Raw genomic sequence first — 25,577 nt, 5'->3', positions numbered from 1 at the left:
CACATGAAGATGTTACAATGAAGTTGTACCAATACAGTTAAGTAAATCATACTGATTTTATAAGTCCATAAAATTGTATATGAATATAGTGATGTGTGTGTGTGGCACAATGGCCGAGTCGAGCAAATTATAACAATACAATACACAATACTACAGCCTTGTAAGTAGGTGCAACAGCACAGAAAGAAACTATTTCATGAGAAGAGTAACTAAGGATACCATTGTAAGAGAATTTTAAAAGGAACACTATCTAATAATCATAATAAGTAATAAAACATGGCCAGTCGTGACTATATACATGTTCCTGTTGTTGGAACTTCAACTCCAATGACCACCCAGCAAGAGATTCTCAGTATCAGCTGCAGTACAAGATCAGAATTACTTTACATATTAAACACACAACATTATATATATTCTATTCTAGAAGAATGGTGTTTTAGAACAGCCACTTTCTTGTGTTTTAGGAGGTTCTTCAAGGCATCATCCTTCCCACAGACAAGGAAGCCAACATGTGGGTCTTAGAAGAAAATAAGCATGTTATTTCAGCTGAAAGTGGCAGAATTGCCAAAGTTTGTCTGTATTAAAAATAGGGAATTAGGAAGTTGATGATGGAAATATAAGTCAAATACGGTGTGGGGATTTCAGTAACTACTGGGAGGAAAACCCCTACAACTATAAGCATTTCATGCATTCTAACCAAAACACAGAAATCAGGTGACAAGCGTGGGAAGCCGTAATTCTAGATTTATATAAAAGCTCTAGAAAAGATCAAGATTTAAAAGTGGAGTTGACGGCAGAGTGTGTTAGCAGCAAAGGCTGGCAGAATCTACCTTTTAACTTGTCACCCCACGGTTTCATTGTTCTGGATTTCCTCCTGGAAGAGATAGCAGCTGAACACAAACGGGTTACCCTGTTCTTTGAGGGTACGTCTGCCAAAGCCCACGAATAAAGCAGTAGAGTCTCGGCAAGCCCAGCAAGAGTGTGACCTCACACAGCCCTGATCTCCCGATGAGCACATCTCCATCCTTCCACTTTTAGATCCTGCTGTCAGTGCTTGTTGTGCGCCTGTATCCTCTCCCGCAGGGATTGGACGGCGAACAGCACGTCTCCATTGAGGATACCTGGTGCAAGAGGGATCTCCTCTCTCATATACATAATCCGCTTGTATTCGGTATTCACTCCAGGCAGCTACGCTGGATGTCCTAACCAAACACACTCAAGGAAGGGGATTTGAGGTGCTACTGGGAATGGGTGACTCTTAAAAGCTTTTAGCAGTTTGGCTACTTTATAAACAGTTATAGCTTTTAATGGATTAATGGATTAATGGATTAAAAGTAAATAAGCAGTACTAATAAGTAATAATAAGTACTGTAGCAGTCTAGAATGAGTATACACTATATTACTGTTACTTTCCCTAACCTTTATTTATGAAGCATTAACATATCCTGTAGCGATGTATTATTCAAATACGTGTGGCTAAGGAGTACACATACGAGTCAACATTTAACGTACAAATACCCTGTGCAAGAATTTACAATCCAGCTTTATGATATTTTTATACAAACGTCCTAGCAAGGATGATGTGCTTTTGAGAACTTGCTTGCAGGCTTTGAAGGGCCACCTGGGACCACTTTACAAATGCGTTGGACGACAGGTGTCATATTCCTTCTCTAGCTTTATGCAAACGTAAAAACCAAACAAAACAATATAAGGACAAAGTGATTTAGTTCACACCTGTCAGTAACCCGGGGGTTGTATGGTATAAATAATGGTGTTGTGAAACCATAACAGCCATACCTGACCAAATCATGATTCCAGACTAATCACAATTCCCAGATGGTAAAACACTGGAGTGCTTCCCAGGTGCAAAACATCTAGTGTGCGTGAAACATCTCATTTCATTTGGATATTGATAAGATATGATCTATGTTTATTAGGTGGAGTATCCTTCTTAGACCACAGAAACAGAACGCATTAAAGTTAAACTAAAAGGACTACATGGTTGGGCCCACTGCCTTTTAGCATATTCTTGTAGGTGTTTTTCCAGGCTTTCTTCTACTAAGTAGATATAGCCATCACGGTTGCTATTGTGTTTGCTCTTGATTGGTATCAGAGAGGGAAGCAACATTTCTGCTACTTCTAAGACCACTTCTACATTTTTTTGTTTCACAACATCTTGCACTCATCTGCTGATAAGAAACATCAGAGCCATCTCATTACTATCTGCCTCTCCTGCTGCTCTTTGAGCAATGTCTTAGCAAATGTCTCTTCCTGCGTCCATGAGACTTATTGCCACCTTTAAAGGAACAGCTTAACATTCTTTAACAGCTTAAAAAGTAATTCTGGTGCAAGGTCTGGAAAGTGGTCTTTGGTCATAACCAAATGTCTGATATCTAAAGTCACGTTTGACTGTGTTTTCCCAACTGTTGTTAAACTTCCCCAGTCTATTCTGGATACAAGCAACTACTCTACCATGTTTTAACAAGCAAATGATATATAGCTATTCGGCTGCATCTGAGGTAGGCAATGTATGGATTTGTGCGAGCTATTTCTCTTCCAAAAAAGCATGCCATGGTAATACAGTATTTAAATGTAGGTAAGGTATGTTTATATTAAGGTGAAATGGACAGAACCGAAGACCACAGTGAAGAGCAGAGCACTGAGGCCAGATCTAGCAATGCTTGAGCTCTAAAGGTTTAAATAAATAAACACTTAGGAACCGGGCTGCCAAGACTGTAAGCTGGGAGTCGGATTCCAATTAGCATGCGTTACTGTATAGACACGAACATAGATTTAATCAAATGGGTTCCAAGCAGAGGGGTTAGAGGCTAATAGTCAGAAAAATACAATCTTCTTGAGAATAAAAATATTGACAGGCAAGGATTAAGCAGTGACAGAGTTTTATCGGCAGAAGGTGTGGATCTGGAGGAAACTGTTCAGGAGCACCAGAGGTTTTCCCTGCTATGGAATCCTAGGTAGGGCTATATCCATTCAAACTCCTTTGCTAAATAAAGTTTGCTCCAGTTTTTGTTTCCCCTGCATCTGTGTCAGTAGCACTTCCAAGCCTGTCATCATTGGTGTGGACGGTCATTGAGAAGATAATATGTATCTACATTGTCAATGTATATGTTCCCACTGGAATCATAATGCTAGCAAATGTACATTTGGGGAAAAAAAACACAGTAGGCTTTAATGAGAATCTGTCATAGACATAGATTATAAGACTGTAGCTGTTTTTTTTTTACATATTTTGTTTAAAGGTGAATTCAGTTCAGGGGCTGCTAGGACATCTATGAGCTCTCTGGGAATCACAGCTGATTAAAGTCCTATAGGGCAGCTTATCCATCCGAGGGTGGCGGTATGGTGCTTGGGTCCATCGACTACCCGCCTCTTTCTTTTTATTAGCACCAACCCTTCCTCTCCCATCTGGCGCCTAACACCTTCATAAGATGAAAAGTCTTCTTCTCTGCCCTGAACTTGCCTCCATTCTCCTCATTGCCTCTAAGACTGCCAGAACCATATCTTCAAAACAGTAAGTTAAGGTAATTACTTCTATACACATTTGCAGGCCATCTTACGCATATGTACTGTTTTCTTCAATCTGTATACACATATACAGGTTTATTAAGTGATATTAACTAATTCACAGTTCATTCAAAGGTACGGTTAGGATTATGATGGCACAGGGGAGGTGACTTTAAACATAATATTATTCTGGGAGTCACTATTCTCATTGCATCACAGTATGCTTGTTCTTGTAGAGCATTGTACCGCTTACACATGAGAAGCCTATGATTAACAATTAAGGCACTGGTGGATTGACAAGTTAAGCTGATCCATGGTGCTAATTGTGCAGATATAATTGCTGCTATAAAAATGAACACTGAAGTCTGTCTGGGATCAACCTTAGAATATGAAGAGCCTATATCACCATCACAATATGTTTGTACTATTGCGTATGAGTTTGTGTAAGTGTGTAGTGATGCATGTGTACACATGGGAGAATATGGATAAAAATCAATTTTCCTACACCTTTCACTACCCTCCAGGTGTAACAAGAATAAAATAAATATTTGAGCCTTCTAAAGAAGCTATTGAGTATTGTAGGTAACTACTCATGAAAGAAGACAAATAGAAAGCAAAGCAAATACACATTTTTCTAGCAACATCAAATTCCTATGTAGGACAGGCTATAAATTAAACTTGTGAAAACAACTTGTAGGTAGGAGAGCGCCCAAGGTGACATAAGCAGGAACAACACCAGCATGGTATCCCAACTTATCCCAATAGTAATGTCAAGGGGGTCCCTGGGGTCTCATTAGTAATTATTATCCCAGAGGGAACAAAAAACTTGATTTAAAGAGAGGTGACAGCAGATACATATATAAGGATCAGAAGTATTTATGATAGTTTAGAGCTAGGAATTGTGTGAGAGTAAAACATGGACATTAAGATAATTATGATGCTACACAACCATACTCCATGGAAGTCTAACCTAATGGACTTAGTGTGCAAGAGGGACACTAGGGGACAACCCCAAGATATTCCCAAGGGAAAACATGCATGCACAAAAAGGTGAGACTGGCTGGACTGGTGAGTCCAGATGTGGACCTCCTTGCTCATTGTACATACTACTTACATTGGTTTATGACTCTGTAAATACCATTTTTTTTAGAAGGGATTTTAACTCATATTCCATCAACATCAAAGATCACACAGGTTAACTCACAAAGCTATCACTAACTTTAGATCACTGGTTATTGCTGGTTAAAATCCATTCAACAAATAAATATTTCTTTAAACTAACTTTGCATTTCTGCGTATCAGTGTAAAACCGCTGCACACTTTTCTCTAACTAAATTGGCGTGATGTTCATGAAATCTAAGTCTGACAGAGCCACTGTCAAAAAGAAATCTCTCACAAGAACTATATGATTGGAAAGATGAGTTATTAGCAGTACATGATGGTGGTGATACCCAACATTCTCCTTTACTTTCAGGTGTCCAATAGGGATACCTGTGTCTAGGTGTATAACTAACAGGTGGTTGGGGTGGGGTCAAAGGCACCAGATAGGGCAAAATATGTGGCCACCTGTCCTCTTCTACACCTTACTGAACAGCACAGATCTCTCCAACTGGATCATGACCGGTACTGCCCACAGCTACCCAGGACAAAGTGATGGAAACTGGGGCTGTCCTGAAAAAGCCTTGACACTTGGGTATGCATGGTTATACAAACGGTCAGATGCTGGTGGATCGTGAAAGCTGTGCTATTAAATCTCAACATATTCCAATAACATAAAGGGAAAGTGAGAAATATATTATTCTAAAAAGGAGCTTTTAGTAGCAGAGTCAACCCACATGACTTTAAATTTGAAATGGACTTATTTTACCCACCTTACTACCTCGTCTGATTTTTACATCAGTTATGAAATAAGTTACGAGCAATTAGAAATAAGAGTTGATATACAAACTTGTGAATCAGGTCTGCATATGCTAATGTCAGAAGTCCTTCTAGGGAAAGGAAACTGGAACACTGTGGAATACTGTGGAATACTGCCCTTTTCCTTTGTGATTCAACAATTCTTGCCACTAATTGACTGTGTGAAGTAAAGGGATAGGGGCAAATACACATGGGGGGGTTCTCGAGAATCCCTTCATGCACCATGTAAATGGCATGCCATGTAAGTTTAAAGGGACCACACACAGCTATCATACACATTAAGCTGCATGTGATGGCTGGAGTGTGCCTTTAATGCCAATAAAAAGGTCTAAATCAGACACAGCTGGCAAATTCAAAATAAGGTAACTAAACAAAAAGCAACCTGGCACTAGAGATAAGTCCAATGTTGACTGTGACATGGCTCTTTCATATTGCCTGATTTTGTCACGTGTTTTCATACTGTAACAGCAGCGCAAGCATAAATATTACATAAATCAAGTAATGTGACCACCCCCATTTTTGCTTACGAGGACAATGTTCTTCTAGGAAATAATTATATGGAGATGATTATAGGCCATCTAATATAGGATCCCCCAAACTGACACACCCAGCCATGCTCTGGCAGCACCAGGAGTAGCTCAGAGGCACGAAACCGGTTCTGTGTCGGCTTCCTTAGAAAGTAGGTGCGTTTAATGAATTCACCCCTTGGCTGACCCACCTGTACCTTGCTCAACACAGGAATCACCTTCACTGTAAAGCTAAGGATAGGGTTTCTCGGCAGCAGAAGTAACCCACTACCCCACCTCCTTTACCTGATCCATCACAAATGTGCAAACCTAAACAATTTGACAACCCCTCGATGGAACGCTTTGTTGGGCAGCACGAGTTACAAATATTTGAAAATGATGATAAATTATAAAATACCTGTTAATTTGTGAAGTGGGGTGCCCTCAGCTGAGTGTCAAAAAAAAGAAAAGTACACATTCCAGGACAGACATTATAAACAAGAGCTTTCAGCTTAAAGAGGATCTATTACTTTTTCCAGATCCTACATTTTATGGTTCCATACACTAAATAAATTGTAATGTCTAAAAAACCCTACATATTTATTAGAAATCTCAGGATCAGTATATTCAACCCTCCCCATTATCTATAACTATTCTTTCAGCGGATTATTGTTGTTCGTTTAATGCAGCCTGTGTAGGGCAGGAGAGAGAACTTGGGACAGAAGATAAAGCTGACTCGTGTATATCGTGTATGCTCCCTAACAATTTTACAAACCATCTCCAAAACAAATCAAATTGCGCTAACATAGGCAGGTAGGTTGATCAAAAATGTCCTTTAAAATCTCCTGGGGGTTATACAAATGCTTTGGATAAGCCTACACGGCTCAATGAAAATAGGAGTAGTAAATGAGCTCCTTGGAATGATCTCGAAAGCTATAGTTTATCCATTAATGGATGTAATCATAAACTCTACAACAATATGGGATACTGTTTTCAAGCACCCGATTGCTGTGAGTACAGGTACTATCTGAGGAATGGTGCTGGGCTATGATATGATGCAACTTTTACAGCCAAAAAATTAACAAATTTAGGCATTGTCCCTGTAAGGTGTGAAATATGCTGCTAAAATGCAAAGAAAAACATATACCACGAGGACTCCAAATAAATAGGTGTCCATTTCAAAGAGTCATCACTTAATGGCATCACACCTTAGAGAAGCGGTTCTCAACCTGTGGGTCGCGACCCCTTTGGGGGTCGCCTAAGACCATCAGAAAACACATATTTCACAACATATAATTACATAATTTTATGGTTAGGGGTCACCACAACATGAGGAACTGTAAAGGGTCTCGGCATTGAGAACCACTGCCTTATAGGGAACACTGAATACATAATATGTCAGCGCTATTAAAGACTACAATGGCACACAAATCAATGTCACAATCTCAAAGGGTTACTGCGTGTGTTACAAGCTGCTTTGGCCTTAAAAGGTTAAAATATTTTTTGCCTGTGTAATGGTGACAGTGGAGCTCGTGGAGGAGCGCGAGTCTGGATGCTCAGCTGCAGCATGGTAAACAATCACACACACACACATGCTACTTTTCTGAACCTGTCCTCTGGGTGCGGGCACCTCAGGGACACTTCAAACTCCAAGGAAGAGCTGCTTGTGGATGAGAAAAGGCAGAGGCGACAGTCAGCGGGTCACATCAAGGAGAGCAATCCTTAGCCTGGTGACGGGCAACTATATTGAGCTAAATAACATATTCTAAACAACTGGATTGAAGGGTTTGCCAACAAGAAATCCTTAGTTGAAAAAGAACATTTGTTTTTGTCGGGCTGAGGGTATTAGGAGTTTCCATTGTCCTGCTAGAGGACCCTCTTCAGTGGAAACAGACATTTATGAACATTTAGCATTGGGCAAAGAATGCTTGTGTCCACTGTGGCTGGGAAACGTCTACATGTCATTATTTGAAGGGGAATTCTCCTGGAAATACTTCCCTTTACACATTAAATATTTATAGTGTTGTGTACAGCGATGTAGCGTATCCATGAACATACACTTTTATTTTGTCCCGATAAACTTTATCCACAGACCTGTAGGCTGTCATCAATGTCGGTCATGTGACATTTTTGGTGACATTCCCACTTCCATTAAACACACTGAGCTCGCTGTTTATGCTTTTTGTGATTATGCGATTAAGACAAAGCCATTCTATTCATTCTAGAACAGGACGTGGTTTGCAAAGAATACAATCATTTGTAGTGTAGGTGTGTGTAATTGTATAGCAAGGTGTTCTTATTGTAACACCAAACAACTGCAACTACCAGTAGCAATATATATATATATATATATATATATACTCTTCAATATCAGCTTTAATTCATTAGGCTCACAAAGAACACTTATAAATTATGAGAAAAGCATTTGATTTACACATTTCTTACTGTTTCTAAACTCATAGTAAACATTGCAAGCTGCTAGAAAAGACAGTCACTGGGTAATGAGTGATTGGGGTCTGAGCTTGAGACTGTCTCTGCTATCAGTATATAAATAAAAAAGATTAATAATAATTGACAGTTTTGTTATTGCAAACATTTAAATATGTGACTGTTAACCCTATGATTATATGTAAACTCCCCCACCCATGCATTCAGTGGGCCGCACTTAAGATATTCAGAGTTGTAAAAAATATTTGTCTCTGGGAAAATATGGCCAATGTGACAACCCTAGGTTAGATTAAATATTTCATGTGACCACCGCTGCTTCATCAATAAAAGGCATACATAGGAGTGCATGAAATTGATGGCAAGAAACCTTTAGTAGGGCCAACTTACTACAGCGTACAGAAAGTAATGTTTAGTAAGACCAGCTTACTATAACTATACCCTATCGCCAGCAATGTTTAGTAGGGCAAACGTACTACACGTTACAGCCAGAACCCTTTAGTAGAACCTGCTTACTACATCCTACAGCTAGTAATGTTTGGTAGTGCAATCTTACTACAGCCTACAACCAGAACTCTTTAGTAGAACCAGCTTACTACACCTTACAGCCAGAACCCTTTAGTAGGGCTGGCCTATTATACCTTCCAACCAGAACTTTTTAGTAGGACCAGTGCAGTGGTTTGGACTTTGCACTAATATTTTTTTTCATGCTCTCTTAAAAGAGAAAACACCCAGAAACAATTCAATCCACCCGGATATGACCTTGGAATTGTTTTCAAGATTATGTGGATAGACCAGAAACCTGTTTAGTTGGAAGAAACTGCAAGTGGGAGGGAATTTGTTAAAGAGAGAGAAAGAAATAGAAATTAAGAAGAGAAAAGAAAAAAAAAAAAAAAAAAAAAAAGCTTTTGACAGGTTTTGGCCAGAGGCCAGAATAACCCAGAGGAGCTGGGAAGGTGCGGAGGGGACTGGCGAAAGGTTTGTTAAGGAATGGGTTTGGATGGGATGGGTTGTGTGATCTCAGCTAAAGTGCAAACAGTAGCTCCAGGAGTTAACCCTATAGTTTCTTGCAGGTGCAAACATTATGTTTTGACCCCTGCCATGGCATTAAAGTTAAATTTAACACGGTTTTCCAATCACTGAAAGGGTTAAAGCCACAAGCAAAATGCTGAATTATAGTGCTGGACTGAGCATGCTTATGGAATCTAGTCTAGGATATAAAAGTCAAATAAATCACTCAATGCGAAGTATGACAGGCAGAATGTGTTTATCCCAAACCCTTCTAAATTGCGATCCTATCACAAGTAATATCTAGTGAGAAGATTGCGATTCTAAGGCTAGTTTGCCCTAAAGCTATTTATTAGATATGGAGAACAACACTATCAACATACACTGCTTTTTTCTATGGGAGTTAGTGAGCCTAAAAACAATACTAGCGATATTTAATATATACATGATTCCAAACCCAAAAGGTATTTAAAGGGCTAGTAAATGGGTAAAGCAGCAGTTATTAGCCAGTTGATTGCAAATACATACCTGCTACTCAATGTTACAAATATAAACACACTGAAAGAGTTACATGCCTGGCTCATTAGGTTTTTTAGCTACCTCAATGCCACTTTGACCATTATGATGGGTTCCCAGATCACAACTGCTTGTATGCCACTTCAGACTACCATTAGACCAAGAAACTTTAGTCATTTTTTTTAATATCCACATTTTTTAATTCATTACTACACTAGCTGTGTGCCAGTAAAGAGCTTAAGATATTTTGTGGTATAGGGATCACACTTAAGTGATGTGTAGCCTGAAACCTTGGGTGCTCATCACCAAATCTATCCAAGCAAAAGTACTGAGAAAGTTAAGGTTTATTATTAAAGCTTTGGAGAAATAAAAATAAATGTATTGTGAAAAAAAGTGGGATACAGTATTTTAAGAGAAATAATTTAAATTAAATAGTTTCTTTGTTCTTGCTTCTTCTCTTATTTCAAGGTGTTATTTAAGCATTAAAAAAATCAGAACTGTTTTATACTTTGCCTGGGTAACATCCGACAACGTATACAGTGCCGGGTTTGCAGGCACATTATACATACATAAATGTTTTAAGACAGCCAGAAGAATCGTAGTTCCCAAACTCCCAGAAAGAGTCAGCTTTCATCTGTTGAGAGACTCGGTTTCTCCCTTCGGCTGCTGTCCCACCAAACCCTACCTGCCCCACCCAACGACAATTAGATATCCTGGAAACTAGCAATACGGTGATAGGGAGAGCAGATGATACATGATAGCGCTGTCTGCTAATTATATATATATATATATATATATATATATATATATATATTCCAAACCAGATGACAGACTAAGGCATTTTGCATTACACAGTGGTGGTACTGGTCCCTAAAATCCTGAAAAGCAGGTTCTAAAGTTGAGATGTCAACCAATATGGCAGTTTGGTATTACAGTAACAGTCCCAAGACAACAAAACAAATAATGGTTTAAGGCTATCCCATGGAGCTGAAGAATCCGTTAAATTACAGAGGCGTGTATTTTATTTTAAGACTAATGTGAAACCTAAACTTAAATATAATGTAATGATCCACCCCAGTATCACATAACATGTCCCTACAAGTTTGCATGGTCAATGCATCTTGGCCCCGGGAGAGAACTTGGCTCAGGGGTATTCCACTGACGGACATTACATTTTCAGAATGAATGACATCAACAGAAAAGACTGTGGAACAAGAGGGGTTACAGAGAAAAAGAAAAAAAAAACCTGAAATTTGATATCTGTAGTTTGAATCTATAAATTAGAACTGGATCAACTTGTTCTGCCTTCCTGCCCTAAAACCAGACACCAAGAGCATTTTCCAAGACCTTTCAACGATGTGCCTGACATGACTGTGCTCAAAATGTAATATACCAGTCAACTTACAGAACCGTCCTGTATAGCAATGTGATCTTCATGCTATAGCTCAGAAAAAGTTAATGAATACTCCCTTAGAAAACATCTAATACTATATTACTGATGATCACAACTAGAACACGCCATACATATCTAAATACATAAACATATCTATATACGCAGATAGTACAGCCTCATAGACTGGATCTCAATGTGCGCATCCTCAGCTTGGGTTATCTGGGCAAGCACTCCATCTGTGCTGTCTGTCATTTTAATGTGTTTTAAGACACAGGTTTTAGCAAGATTATTGATGCTTTGAAGCAGGGATAACGTAAGTCCTTAAATACATGTACACTAAAAGCTATTTGTCAGTGTGATAGTCAGGATATACAAACCTATCTTAATAAGCAGCTAACGGGAGTGACAAAATATGGTTAATATGGACCTTATTTTAGTTACAGACTACAGGAAGCTTGAGAGCAATACAGACAATGACATATCTTGATTTGTTTTGTTTTTATTCTTTACCCACAGACGGTTACATGGGGTCCCTCTTCTGCATAGACCATTAGCAAAGAAACGGGTAGCAATTACATAGACTGTATGTAGACATGCCATATTGTGTATCAATCTATTTACACATTTTGCAAGCAATGGTCTCCTATGACACCCTCACTTAAGTTTGGAGGGTTGTCCTACTTCTTAATTTCTATCAATTATCTCCAGGGCTAAGTCAAGTCAATATAATGTTAAGTTGTACTTGATTTCAGATATCATTTTGTATTACAAAAAAAAAGTGTGTAAAAAAGATTCTTATTCTACTAAAAAGTTTGAAAATGGTAATGTACAAGATTTTGATTTTACTCCACAAATTCCACTGTTCAAATTAACTGTTATTAGAACGGTCTCAAATCCTGATCCCATCGCCTAGCTGTTGAATGTCCTGGCTCGTGTCCTGTAAAGTGGGACTACCATCAGTTTAGCATTAAAGGCTACTGTCATGATACTTAACTAGCACAAAGGAAATAATACGAGCGAAACCTCCACAAGCTGCTAGGCATAGAAAACGGCATAGGAAGCATTGTGGGAGCTGCATTCTCAAGTACTAAAGGTTGTCTAGCACTGAATAACACAGAAAGCTGACCGAGCATCATGGAAGTGGTATTCCACAGAAGCTTGGTTTTGCATGTAGGTCATCCGTAACCGTACAGGGAGTGGTAAGAGAACTCGACTTGAGACATAACTGCCTGGTAAGACATTGCTGTCAGCAGCTGAAAACATACAGCCCACCATGAAGTGCATTCAGTTCCCTAATAAATAGAACATGTTAACAGTTGATTGGCATTCTACAGCACGGCAATATCTCTAGCATGTATATAGTCCAAACCTTTGCCTTAGTTTGTGTAGGGACTAACTCCTTTTACGCACTATTTGCCTTTGTCTTATGGACATGTATATAAAAATATGCAGCGTGACGACACCCCTCCTGTTGTCCCATTTAATCGCTTACAAGCTTGTTCTTCAACTTATGTCACTGGTTGACATTGAAACAATCCTGTTAGGTGGGTTCTTTCTACAGCGTTCTGTAGCGATCCAGGCTAATCTGCTATTGTGTATGGATTTGTCACTGAACGGTGTCTGCGTGGAAGAGAAAGGGACCTGGAGACCATAAACAGACACAAAAAGGTAGCTGGAACCAGGGAAGATACTATCTTTCTCTGGAATAATTGGATAGGTGAACTTTGGAACATGAGACTCCTGAAGCGCAAAGCCCAAGGTCACCTCTGGCTGAAAGGTTCATCAATCAGTATCCCTGGTGATAAGATAACAGAAGTACTAATCATGGAAAACAATATGAATTGTTCTAAGGAAAATGGGTCAATATTGCTAATCCTTCCAGTATAAAAGGCATCAACCTTAAAGCGACAGACCGTACGTTCAATATTTCACTGGGTGCCCGACAGACATCATCAGGCCTTGCTTTGTTTTCATTGTAGAGTGTTATTACCTTTTAAAAGTTGGTATTACATGGTATATAAAAAATAAAAAAGGTTATTTTGTCTTCTTTAAACAATACTATTTTAAAATAAAACCATGCTGAATAATTATTATTATAATTATTCAACTTTATTTATTGCAGGTTAAATGCATTCTGGATTTCTGGTTCGACAAGAAACTTATGGAAAGTTTCTGTGTAGAGGTCAGTGTAACGTCTGCACGAACGGTACGGTACCCGTCCTTTTTGTTAGATAGTAAGCCAGTATTGTTATTAGTAACAATAATAATATATAGAATGTGTTTTCAATTTGAGATTATGCCGGTAAAATCAAGGACATGCTTTCAACACTCTGCAGAAACCTAACATCGCTTTAAAATGTTTACCATTATACTGAACACCAAGTGAAAGTTTATACCGGGTCTCGTAAATGAACAAATCCTTCCATAAAACAGTCTGTCGGAGGAGAAGGTCTATGAGTATGATGTTTGAAGCTACGAACGTGCCGGCAGCTTGCAGCGCTGCGGTGTCGGAATCGCCTGACTGTTATCTAATGCTATGATCCTCAGAGAACCCAACACCGCTTTTTCAACAGAGAAGGCAAGGTGTATAGTTCTCTAGAGACAGACATATAATTGGACATGTTTGTTTAAGCGCAGCTACATCTCACATTCTATCTGCATTAACACCAGAGCTTATTCCATTAAAATGCCTTTAAAGTAATATTCCTGCAAAAAGCGGCTCTTTAGATTCACGCAAACGATGGTGATCTTCCTATGGAGCGCTAAACACAAGTTTACCCGTGCAAATGACACCATAAGGGTAGTAACGGACTACTGAAAAACTACTATTCCCATTATTACAAGCAAACACTAGAAGTGTAAGTCTGCAAGCAGTTAGAAAGCTTCCAATTTTCCTCCCCGATCACTCATCTTACTCTTAACATTCTGCAGGGCTTCATTATAATTCTGAAACCTAAAACAATGTAAAATGTAATTTTCGAGCAAAGTGCTTCCATCAATTGAGCGATTTTGCTGCGGTAAAAATGATTACCCAATATGCTCACAATCTATGTATTTTAGGAACATGGAAATAATTACTTGACCAAATGGAGCGATGAATATTTAAATTACACTTAACACGGAATATGTAGCCATGATTATTTAATGAAATGATAAGATAAATGCATGTGTCAGAGGCAGAAATGATGTCCAAAAAATTAAAAAATAAAATATTGGCAAATTAATAAAACAATAGTAAAAACAGCGACACAAAGACACAAAACATCACTGTAAATAAATGCAATGCTGAAATCAACAGGATTTTTTATGTGCCTGATCATTGTCTGAGATCGTCGCTCGCTCACACTCGGCTTGCTCAGACACTACTTCATGGGTCTTGAGGAGGCCAATTAATCCCCAGACCCCACTCACCTGCTTTACGCAGCACTTGGACTTTTCTCATATGCCATACCCGTTTCCATCACCCCCTCCCCCATACACAGGTATCTGCCGTGATATATTCTGTGTTATTTACCATTTCAGGTATACTCTTTGTATTATTGATCACTGTACCTGCTTATGCAGCTGCCGATGCCCTGTGTTCAGCGCTGCATGGCAGTTTACCGCTATATAACGCAAGCTCTGTTATAAATTAAACTCAATCAAGTGCTTCATGCTTTACCCTCCGCGAACAGAAAAGTTTACTTTACTGTAAAAAACATGGATTTGGCCTTTATGCAGGTGAATAATGATACGGTGCGTTCCTCGCACACAAGCCAGGTAAGACATTAACTCCTGGGATAAATCCCTTATTACACACATACTTGGCCTGCTCTAAACCCTGGTTATATCCCACCAGTTCTAGTGGTGATCTATATATCCACGCGTTTGGGTTTTTGTGTTATAAACTCAGAAAACATGTTTAACGGTCACTTTGATAATTAGCATTGGTAATATTATAACAACAGTCAGGTATTGGTTGATAAAATTACACTTAAAACCATGATCCATACTAACTTATTAAATTAAATTCTAACATATGCAATGGTGCCCAAGATCCGTACCACGGACACAAGCCCAATGAAATTGTTTGAACGGGGCTTTCAAAATATCTCTGAACTGACCTTGTTATACGAACGATGCATTTAAACACATTTTTTAATCGATTCTAATTTGTGCGCATTCTGCTTTTAAAAAAAAAACAAAAAAAACGAGCAAGTAGAAACGTTACAAGTATCATTTTTGTTAAATAAATTCTACTTATTTCATCATCTCTACGCGATTTAAAGATGTTTGGTTTCCACGTACATTAAAAGATAGAGCTGATGACTGCGTAGACATTGGCAGAGAAAAAGAAATCATTAATGAGACTTACTGCTTGCCATGTGCGTAGGGGAGGAATGCTGGCCATTGGGGGTGCAGGAGGTCAGGTCTATGGCCATGTTGGAGTGTTCCCTCTCGGCCACAAGCGGATTATCACCTGCTTGCAAGAAACAGAGCAATTAGGTTTCTCGTGCCTGTGGGCAAGAAGACTAACAAACGCCAGGAATGCAGAACTGAAGAGGCCAGGCGTGTGCCTCCCGGAGCTTTTCAACGTCAGCGCATGAGGAAAAGGCACCGGGTATTTAAGAAAAAGAATAGAGTAGTTAACCCCACGACTGCTGGAGCAGCTGGATTACCGATTATAAGAGTTCATTCAATGACAAACACAAGAATGTCTGATCAAACCATCCTCGCCAGATTTCCAGGGGGCAACCTAGAGATATATATATATAAAGAGCTGTATCCGTCCATTTGTCACAATCGTATATGAATGTGTTTTTTTTTTTTTTTTCATTTTAAAAGTTATAATTTGGCAACCGATCGGCTTTTATAAAAAGAGCCGAGCGAGGGGTACAGCCATAGACTATTACAGGATATATTCCCTGCAAGGACTTTAAGACTATCATTCGGTGTTATAAGCCCTGACCACTGACCCAAGTTAAGCTCTCCATCAGAGAGAAGAAATGCTTCACTCCGTGCAAAAGGATGCTAAGGACACCGAGTGATCAATTTGATTTCGTCTGGGAAACAAAAGAAAACGAACTGGTTGTTATAGAAACTCCAGTCCTTACCCGGAGAAACCAAAGGCATTTAAATACAATGTATTAATTGTACGAGAAGGTGTTATGTTGGAACAAACGCTTACCTCGTTTACTATATTAAAACAAACCTTCCTTCATAGGGGATTTTTTCTTTTTTTAAGTTAAAATGTAATTAAAAGATAACGTCATCACTCTAATAGTCGCCTGTCCATCTATCACTTCCAAAAACCCCTGGTTAGGAATATCATTTCTGTAACTGGATCCCTCTCCTTTTAAGACGTTTCTCCCATGGTCTTAACATGTTTCTTCCTGCGATTCCCAGCTAGAAGGGGATTCCTTTGCGTAGGGATTTTTACGAGTTCTCCGAGCGAAGAATGGTTATCCAAGGAGGCCATTTAAAGGAACAGGCTCCCTCTACATAAAAAACAACGCCTCCGATATCTTTCCTCGCCAAGCGTACATCTATTACAGTCGTTTGTGGTAGATACACAAGAGTTATTAACTAAGAAAATATGGCAGGTCTTAAAGAAAAAGGATTAAATGGGAATGCAAGCGAAAGGTCCTTTCACTAAAACACAGAAATATCCTGGCATTTACGTCAATAGTAGCCGGCCCAACGCTCTTGAAGGCATTCTGAAAGCTTCTATAGCTTCGGTTACTTTAAGAAGCTAGTAGACGGCAGCCGATGATCATCCTCTTCGGCTATCCTTCTATAATTATGTTATTAGTTATTATTAGTATGTAAGCCAAGTGCATTTGGTTTATAGTCCATAACGTATGACCCCATTAAATGCAAAATGTAAATAGAATGGACTACCCCTTTGTCTTAGGCTTTCATCATATATTTACTGCATATTATATTATTATTACACAAGCATCAATTGGAGAACTACCCTAATAACCATAAATTACCAAAACACCAGCTGGGGGGGGTTAGCCGCAGGGAATTGTGTTCTTGATAAAGCGTTACTCCAATGTGATATTTTAAAAAGCAAAAATAATGAAATTATTCTTAACCATTCAAATAGATGTTTTTGTTTTTTTTAATGTTACGTCAGAAAGTAATTAGTCCTTTCCACGGTGCACTAAACAAAGTTAGTTGTAACAAAACAATGAGAAGAAAGAAGGATAAACAAGACGCCCGTTCACATGTAAGTTGTTAAATGTGAAGTTTAGCAAGCGAGGATCCCCACGGGTAAATTCCTAAGTATGATTCACCGTCAGAATATCCAACGGAATAAAATGTAAAAATAAAGGGGACAACATAGAAGTGGCGCAGTACAAAGACAGCCTCACAAACGGCTCATAACGCCCTTAGATCTAAAATATTCCAAATAACACAAAACACATTTATTTAAAGCTATCAGTAGCAGTTAGGTATACGGGGTGTATACAATATTTTATATCATTGGATGCATCTACCGGTAACAGGTGTAAACCTTCATTTTATAATTTTATTTCAAATTTTATGTTTCTATGACGGCAGATGAAGAGCAATTTGGCCCCATCCAGTCTGCCCGGTTTTCCTGTTCTTCAAACCTTATTTAGCACTTATATTCAGGACAGCCACATGTTTAATTTCATCCACTGGAAGGCTGTTCCACTTATCTACCACCCTCTCAATGTTACATCTGACAACGAGCCCTTACCCTAACATTTCTCCCTCTTGTAATTTTTGGGATCCCTTTATGCTCTCATATCACCTCATCTCTAATAAAAGATCTTACAACGCTGAAAAACAAAATACAAATTATACATTTTGAAGGAGGAAGTAAACTTTCTTTGTGAACTTTACTGTTCTTTCCCCATAAACTCGCCGTTATAAATGGAACATTGGGCGACCTTGCCTTGGTTAGTAGACATACTATATAAAAAGTATCGAACTGTATAGTAACACCAATATGTTTCAATTACAAATAATAACAAGACAAAACAAACATCAACATTAACCCTTACCGGTTACGTATCCATCGGGCCTCTCTGTTTCCATAGTCAAAGCGCAGCGCTGAAATATAAAACGGGACATCTTCAAAAACCCAAACATTCCCACGAAGGAGAAAACGTTGGAAATGAGTAACACGCTATTTACATTTTTGGGTTTCTTGGTCTGTTCTGTACATGTCCCTGTGCCGCCCGCAGAGATCCATCCCTTTAGATGATGAACTCCAGGGGCGTCTGTCTGTATAAATCTTTTTGAAAACTGACGGTCCCTTTCACAAGGACTGCTTTTGCTCATCTCCATCAAATGAATACCGTGTAATATTAAGGCAGAAACTGAAATTTAAAGAGTACACGGTCTTACAAGTGTGCTGTATATCAAGATAATAGCGAAGATAAAAATTAACAACATTGCTTTAATACTTCTAAAAAGATAAAATAAAAAAAGTTCACTTTGACGTGAAAAACGGCCTTCTGTCTTTGCAAAAACATATAAAAATGATGTAGATTGCTCTTTGAATTTTCTCATTGTACGCATTAAAGTGAAAGCGCTGGAAGTTCTCTCTCTCCTGGCGGACCCGAGCAGAGAGGACTAAAACTAAATGTAAGAATTGAAGAAAAGTAGTAAAATAATCTTTAAAATAAAAAAAAAAAATGTAATAAAATTCACCGATACTTGTAGAATAAAAGCCAGAGAAAGCACATGTATCTACCTATAATCCCACTGACAGCCGACTGCTTGTCACAACCTTACGTCTTCCTGTGTCAATGTGACTTAACCCCTTTGGCAACAGAAGAAACAGGCAACACTCTTTACCATAGGATATTTAGTCACCAAAGGGGTTATGACATCACTTTCTTAACTTTTTTTTTTTTCCTTTCACTGATAATATTCGCTGGCACATACTAAAAAAAAAACAAAAAAAAAACCCACCACATTACTATCCTAAAAAAAGAATCAAATTAAAAATACATTTGCCTTTTTCTGCTGTTAGCTTATCAGCAAAATCTGAAATTCTGAATCTGATTACAAAACTGGGCCAAAAGTATTGTGAATTCACTTAAATAACAACTTCTCTTGGCACGCAGAGGTAAATCTTTCCTTACGTCATAGACGTGGCCCTCGCCAGCTCTCAGAATCCGCAGGCAGCTTGGCCCTGGCTGAATAACATGGAAACTCCATTCGAATAAATCCCGAGAGGGTTTGGGTTAATTAAACCTGCAGTTGTTTGATTTTAATTATATGATGAGACGTCTAATCTGTCTTCTTAAAACGCAACAGCGTCAAAAAAAAAAAGAATCAACAAAGTCATCTCAACAATGAATGAAGTTGATAAATAGCATTAAATAATGAACAGGTTATTTGGTATCCTTCCTAACACAGGCTTTGTCCAGGAATGGATGTGTGATCAGTCAATGACCATCTATACAATGCATAGTACATTCAATAGGAGGCTTATTAATCTATTAACCCTCTAAAAGCCAAAGTGACGTAAGATGTCATAATCAATTCTAAGGAACACGTCTTTACTTGGAAGCATCAGAGATTTCCCTGTATCTCTCCCCAACCTACCAACACGATTAATAACGATAAAACAAAGATATACATCTTCAAGACGGCTACGCAGGCGCAAAATAATACAGAATTTAAAAGGCCACTTTGACTATTAGGATCCGTGCTGAATTTTGGAAGCGGTACATTAAAACGGATCAATTACGTGTAAAATAAAAAAAAATAAAAACAACAAAAATCTCAAATTTTAAGATCAAATATACAGAAAATAACAGTTTCTCTACATAAAACCCTAGACTGGGAGCCTTTACCTACAGGGACCAGAGGGCAGACATGTAATTAAGTGATACGGGATTGCTCTTGTCAAATAAACCTGCCGGACGAAATGTCATGTGCTTACCAAGAAGCGGAGAAATTAAGACAAAAATGGAACAAAACCGAAACGACAAAGAAAATTATTTGACTTTTTTTTTTTTTTTTTTTGCCACCTCTTCCTCGTTTGCTTTTAGCTTCCAAAAGCGTTCCTGCGCTGCCAGTTAAATTATTCACAACCAGCCATTTCTGTATTGATCCACCAAGTATATTTAGCTCTCTCTCCTGGAATTTCTACATTACTTACTGGAAAGTAAGCTGCTTCGAGTCTCGTCTCCAAATCGCTTCCCAAAAAAAGTATTAAGAGAGATAGAAAAAAAAAGAAAAGAAAAAGGGCTTACGATTCTTGCCGGTGAATGTATTAAATAAGTATGTTATTGCTCCCGTGTTCTCGTTTTTCCTTTTTCCAGACAGATCAAGTTGCCTTGGCGAGCAGCGATCACGTCGGTTTCGACATGCTACAGACCAGCTTTCTATCTATCAGCCTAGAAAACGTGCCGCGCTCGACAAGTTTTCACGGTTGGGTTTATCGTGACATGTCTGTCAAAGAGACACTTAAGAAAGTTCGCTGATAGCATCAGGCACCTACTTCAACTGAAGAAGGGTAACCGATAAGAAGTGGGTAGGGTCATGGCAGCAGTGACCAGCGGGGCTGGTTTATCCAACTGCCCCCAAAGAGAGACGACCACAAACGGTTAACGAGAGCTGTCTTCGTGAGCCTTAAGGCTGAGCAACCAGCCAAAAAAAGCTGTGACACGGCACGATGACAGGTGGCACTGTGTCCCCAAACTTTGCCAATACAATGTTTCTAAACAGTAAGAGTACAACATATGTGTTATATTAACACAGCCAACACACACACACACATATATATATATATATATATATATATATATATAAAGAAAATAAGTCTGCGTAGGGATATACATAATAATATATATATAGATCAATGAGGACAACGCGGTGCACGTGCAGCTACCTCAGGTGTGAAGGTGTCCCATTGACATCTGATGGCACAATGATGGTGAGGTGGTGCAGGACACTCCAGGGATGAGTAGAGCGTGAATGTGAAGGGAAGTCCCAGGGTGAGTGGAGGGCGCGGGTTCTCAGAGCGGTCCCCGGGACGGGGTGATGGGAGCAAAGCAGGAGAGCGGCCGGCAAGGTGTGACACGGCACAGACAGAGCCGGGGGAACACTGCCGGGGAAAGTTAGGAATGTCACGTACTTTCAGGAAAGCAAGAGGGAGGTCATCGCTCCAGCAAAGGAGATTAACAAGAAAGAAAACTGGATCCACCGGTTATTTCTGAAGCAGCTGAGAAAGAAACCAGGAGAAGGCGAAAAAAAAAAAGAAAGGGGGAGGAGGAGGAAGGGGTGAGATGAAAAGCAAAAGGAGGGAGACAGGTAGAAGAAAAAGAAAAGTAGGGGGGCAAAATCTGGCTGCTGAGTAACTGGGGGCAGCGCCCCAAAAGTGAACTTCACACAGGTAGAAGTTTCCTAAACTCTACTGAGTGCAGATGGGGCGGGGGGGGGTGGGGGGTATCTGTTACCCCATATTAAGGGCTCGGGTGACAGACTGGTATATAGGGCCAGTGATGTCATCTAACAGGTACTGGAGCGTACCATTAACCCTAAGCATGCCAGGCACAGTGCACCTGACACCAGCTCGGCTCATTGATTCCTTTTGTGCCATCATCATATAATACGATTACCTGACTTCCTGAATCCCAGACTCCTAAGCAATGACTCCCGGGCAACCGGTTCTGCTGGCCACTAACGCCACACAACTGCCCCCGCACTATATCCCCTGACGCATGTCGCGATATTTTTCTGCCGCTTGCCCAAACAGTATCAGGCCGTTGGTAGCCTGGCACAGTCACCCCACAGCACCAGAGGAAGCCCCACTTGTCACATGCCCCTGCAGAGCTGCCACTAGCCCTGTCTCACACACACACGGCTTCATTGTCCTCCCCACACATGTCTCCCTGTCAGGGAGGATGACAGCCCCCTCCCCACACCTCCCACTCACCTCCCCACCCTCATCCCGACAGCAACAAGTCCCCGACACCGGGATGCCAAATAACAAGTTTGTCACCCACGGTAACCCACGCAAGGCTGCCTTTACCTCAGCGGTGCCACACTTCTCCCATCCCTTTGTGTGGCTGCCCCTGCCCGCCTTGTGCACTGCAGCTGGCTATGGAAACTAAAGCAGTTGTGCTGTAGCTAAGGGTAATCCTCTTCCTCCAATACTTCCTCCATCTTCAGCAGAGCCAAGCAGGGGTTAGCCCGGGACAGCTGGTCAAACCCAGAGAAACGGATCAAGCAGCCAGTCTGCCTTCCCCAGACACACGGCCAATAAATAAAGGCTCGCAGCTCCCGGCGCTCGGCAATCGATTACAGGACAGTGCACTTGATCCGCTGCTTTCAATGTCTCCAGTGATCTCAGCAGCCAGGGGTGGATCCAGGACACAGTATCCCCAGGATCTGCTGCCCAGCTCCCACACAGCATCACGGGCAGCCCCCTCCTCCGTTCCGGGGTGGGCTGTGTATTCGTTAAGTTTGTGCCCTGCTGTAACCGGCACGTCTCGGTATTCGCTCAGGGAGATAAAGTTATCCGGCCCTTGGGTTCTAGAGGCTGCTTTTTTCTTATTGTGGAAAGCGAACAAAAGACACCTGCCGGGTGTCCATGAACACCTTTAAGGGGTCCGTGCTAGGGAAAGGGGGCACTGTTTTCGGTGCCGAAAAGGTTAAATGCTTACACCGTACCTGGGGGCACTCAGGGCTTTTGCCCCCATTTCAGGGTGAGGGGCAGATTCTCAGGGTCACACAGTCTAGAACTATTCCTCACTGCTGTGATCATATATAAGACTCCTAGTATGTCATGATATCCCTGCTCGAATACAGGTGACTCAAGTGTATCTTTCAATAATGACAGGTCAGAAGTTTCCACGAGCCATTGAGTGAGTCACTACATAGAATCTTCTCGAGAGGCTATTTCAGGGTTAATATTTCCGGATTCTCAGGGTTGGCTCATTTACAAAGTTCCCAGGAATGCCTAACACCAGCAGGGATCAGTAGTTCATGGGTTGTGCATCCAAAGGGTTAAATATATATATTAAAAAATCCTTCAAGCAGGTGGCTTTTAAAAACTGGATTATAATTATAAAAAATATTACTGCCCAAACCCCAGACTCTGTATCTATAAGCCGTGTCAGCTGATGCAGAACCTCTTGCTTGATTGAGTAGATACAAACCATATCTGCAATTTGGAGCTGGGCATGTGTCGCTAAATAGAGATTTGCATCTCAGGAGGTGTCACTATCACCCACAGGTTTGGACCCCCAAATAACCATTTTTTTGCATTAATAAAATAGAATACAATACAGACCGTGTACACATATAAGTACCATACCTATGCATGCGCATCATAATATGCCCAAAGAAGAGCCCTAGATAGTCTCCAAAGCTTGCAATCATTATACGTCAGCCAATAAAGGTATCATCTTTACCAAAATTGTGTTGACTTTTCACATTATAACCTTTCATTCATTCATTAACTCGTGCCCCCTTTGAGGACGTGGAATAGGGGATGTTTAGAATATCCATACATATTGTGTTCCTAAATGTCTAATACCTGTTCTCATGCCCTGTATCTGAGAGAGGGGTCCCCTATTTTTTGCTTTTTTTGTTAGGACCCCTAAAAAACTAGAACCCCCCCTAAATGTACGGACACTTACACATTGTTTATTATATATTGATTTTTATAACTCCATTATATTCTAAAGTGCTGTACAATGAGCAAGTCCCAGACCGTGCATGCGCAGGATCCATATGTCCTTGCATAGGGGCCGAACACGAACACACTGCCGGTTTACGCACTGAGAAACCTTTCAAGGAAGCTATCGTATTCACGACACAAAATGATAGCATATACTTACAAGTGCGCTTGGCGAGCTCCAGAGATACAGCATTTCATTTCAGCAATGTCATTATGTTTAACCCCTTCAGGGCTCCCCCTCCTCCTCCTGATCAGCACTGTGATCAGCAAGCAGGGCTCCATAGCCCTGCATTGCTGATTGCAATAAATGCGATCAGCCAGCAGGGTCGAACAATGAGAGAGCACCCTGCAGAGGCTTTCCTGCCCTCAAGTGAACTCCCAGTGAGTGTCAGCATTGACACCTACCAGAAGGGAATGCCCAATCTCGTGATCGGGCATTCCTTGAATGACGGTGTATCGGCACTCGCCACACACAATCAGTGGTCAGGAAGCCAGCATCAATAGCCTGATCGCCCCCTGCAAAAAAATCAGGACATTTCTGTACTTCCTAATGGGCTTCTAAGGGGGCTGAAAGGGTTAACTGAAGAATTGAGACATTTTCAGATATTTAACTATGCATTATAGATGGCAAACTTAGCTCATTTTACAGGAGAAATCCCCCACATTGACCCATCATAGATGAGCTCTATGTCCCTTTATCCTTACCCCGCTGATTACACGATTGGAGTGCGAGTTACCAAAAGTGGGCTCTATGGTCCCTAGCTGGGAACTTATCGGCACACTTAGGGACACCATTAATTTACAGCCTAAGTTCCCAAGTTCCTGAAGATTTCCAGCTCACATTAATTTAATTGCCACAGTCGAGTTGGTGCAAGTCAAGTATACGTTGGTGTGAGGTGGAATGTGACTTGGTCAGTAGTGAATTACACCAGTCAGACGTTTTTCCCAACTTGTGCAGGGTTTGCCGCTCTAAACTTGCTTTGACTTCCAACCCACATTCAGTTGACCTAGTTTATTTGTAGAACATAGGCCTCATAATTAAGGCCCTCTGCTATAACTTCATTAGCGCCCCTAACAAAAATGGCAGCCTAGATATGTAGCTCGTCTGCCCAAGGGTGCTCTCTGCATAAAGTAAGACTATGAGGTCATGCAAAGAGCGAGGTTGTGGCCCATGAACGATATTCCACCTAGCTCTCGGAATAAATAGCCTGTGTATGTATCGTTCTATAAATGATGTATCATCTTAAAAAGGCATAATGATAAAAATCAATCTCCCTGGGAAAAAGAAACCATGAGCCATTTCACATCTACATCTTCTTAGAAAGCTAATACTTGAGAATACACGTTCCAAGGAAAGAGATTTCAAACGACCAATGTGTGCAAACCGAAGCCCTGATTAATGAGCTCTCTCGGATATTTCTAATCTGTTTTTAAGGTAAACATGTCCTTTAAGCAATGACTGTTATGGGGTTTGAGTGTTGTATGTGAAAGTAACAAAACAGACAGATGAATGATAAGTTGGTAATTTGACTATCCTTGTGTCATTTTAAATGAAACCACTTCCTTTTGGTTGGGGGAGACGGTGGGGTCCATGCAGATAGGTTGT

At 40.2% G+C, this 25,577-nt stretch overlaps 1 protein-coding gene across 14 annotated transcripts in view; it reads right to left on the bottom strand.

Moving 5' to 3' along the window:
- Positions 1–22,676, bottom strand: part of IKZF2 (IKAROS family zinc finger 2) — a 33,987-nt gene extending 11,311 nt beyond the window's left edge. For 4 of the 14 annotated variants that reach the window (XM_053470976.1, XM_053470982.1, XM_053470980.1 and 1 more), the window contains exons 1-4: positions 22,319–22,676; positions 18,463–18,647; positions 18,330–18,378; positions 15,665–15,772 (exon numbers count right to left, since the gene is read on the bottom strand). In XM_053470976.1, the coding sequence (XP_053326951.1) occupies positions 15,665–15,772; positions 18,330–18,378; positions 18,463–18,615 (310 nt within the window). In that variant the 5' untranslated portion in view covers positions 18,616–18,647; positions 22,319–22,676. Of the gene's footprint in view, positions 1–15,664; positions 15,773–18,329; positions 18,379–18,462; positions 18,648–19,024; positions 19,136–21,175; positions 21,551–22,318 lie in introns of those variants that run through there. The other 10 variants (XM_053470979.1, XM_053470984.1, XM_053470981.1 and 7 more) reach the window with 7 other exon arrangements.
- Between the last annotated feature and the right edge of the window lie 2,901 nt (positions 22,677–25,577).

Source organism: Spea bombifrons, chromosome 7 (assembly GCF_027358695.1).
Source record: "Spea bombifrons isolate aSpeBom1 chromosome 7, aSpeBom1.2.pri, whole genome shotgun sequence".
NCBI lineage: Eukaryota > Metazoa > Chordata > Amphibia > Anura > Pelobatidae > Spea > Spea bombifrons.
Note: the sequence above shows the minus strand (reverse complement) of the source record. Positions and strands in the feature narration are given on the sequence as shown.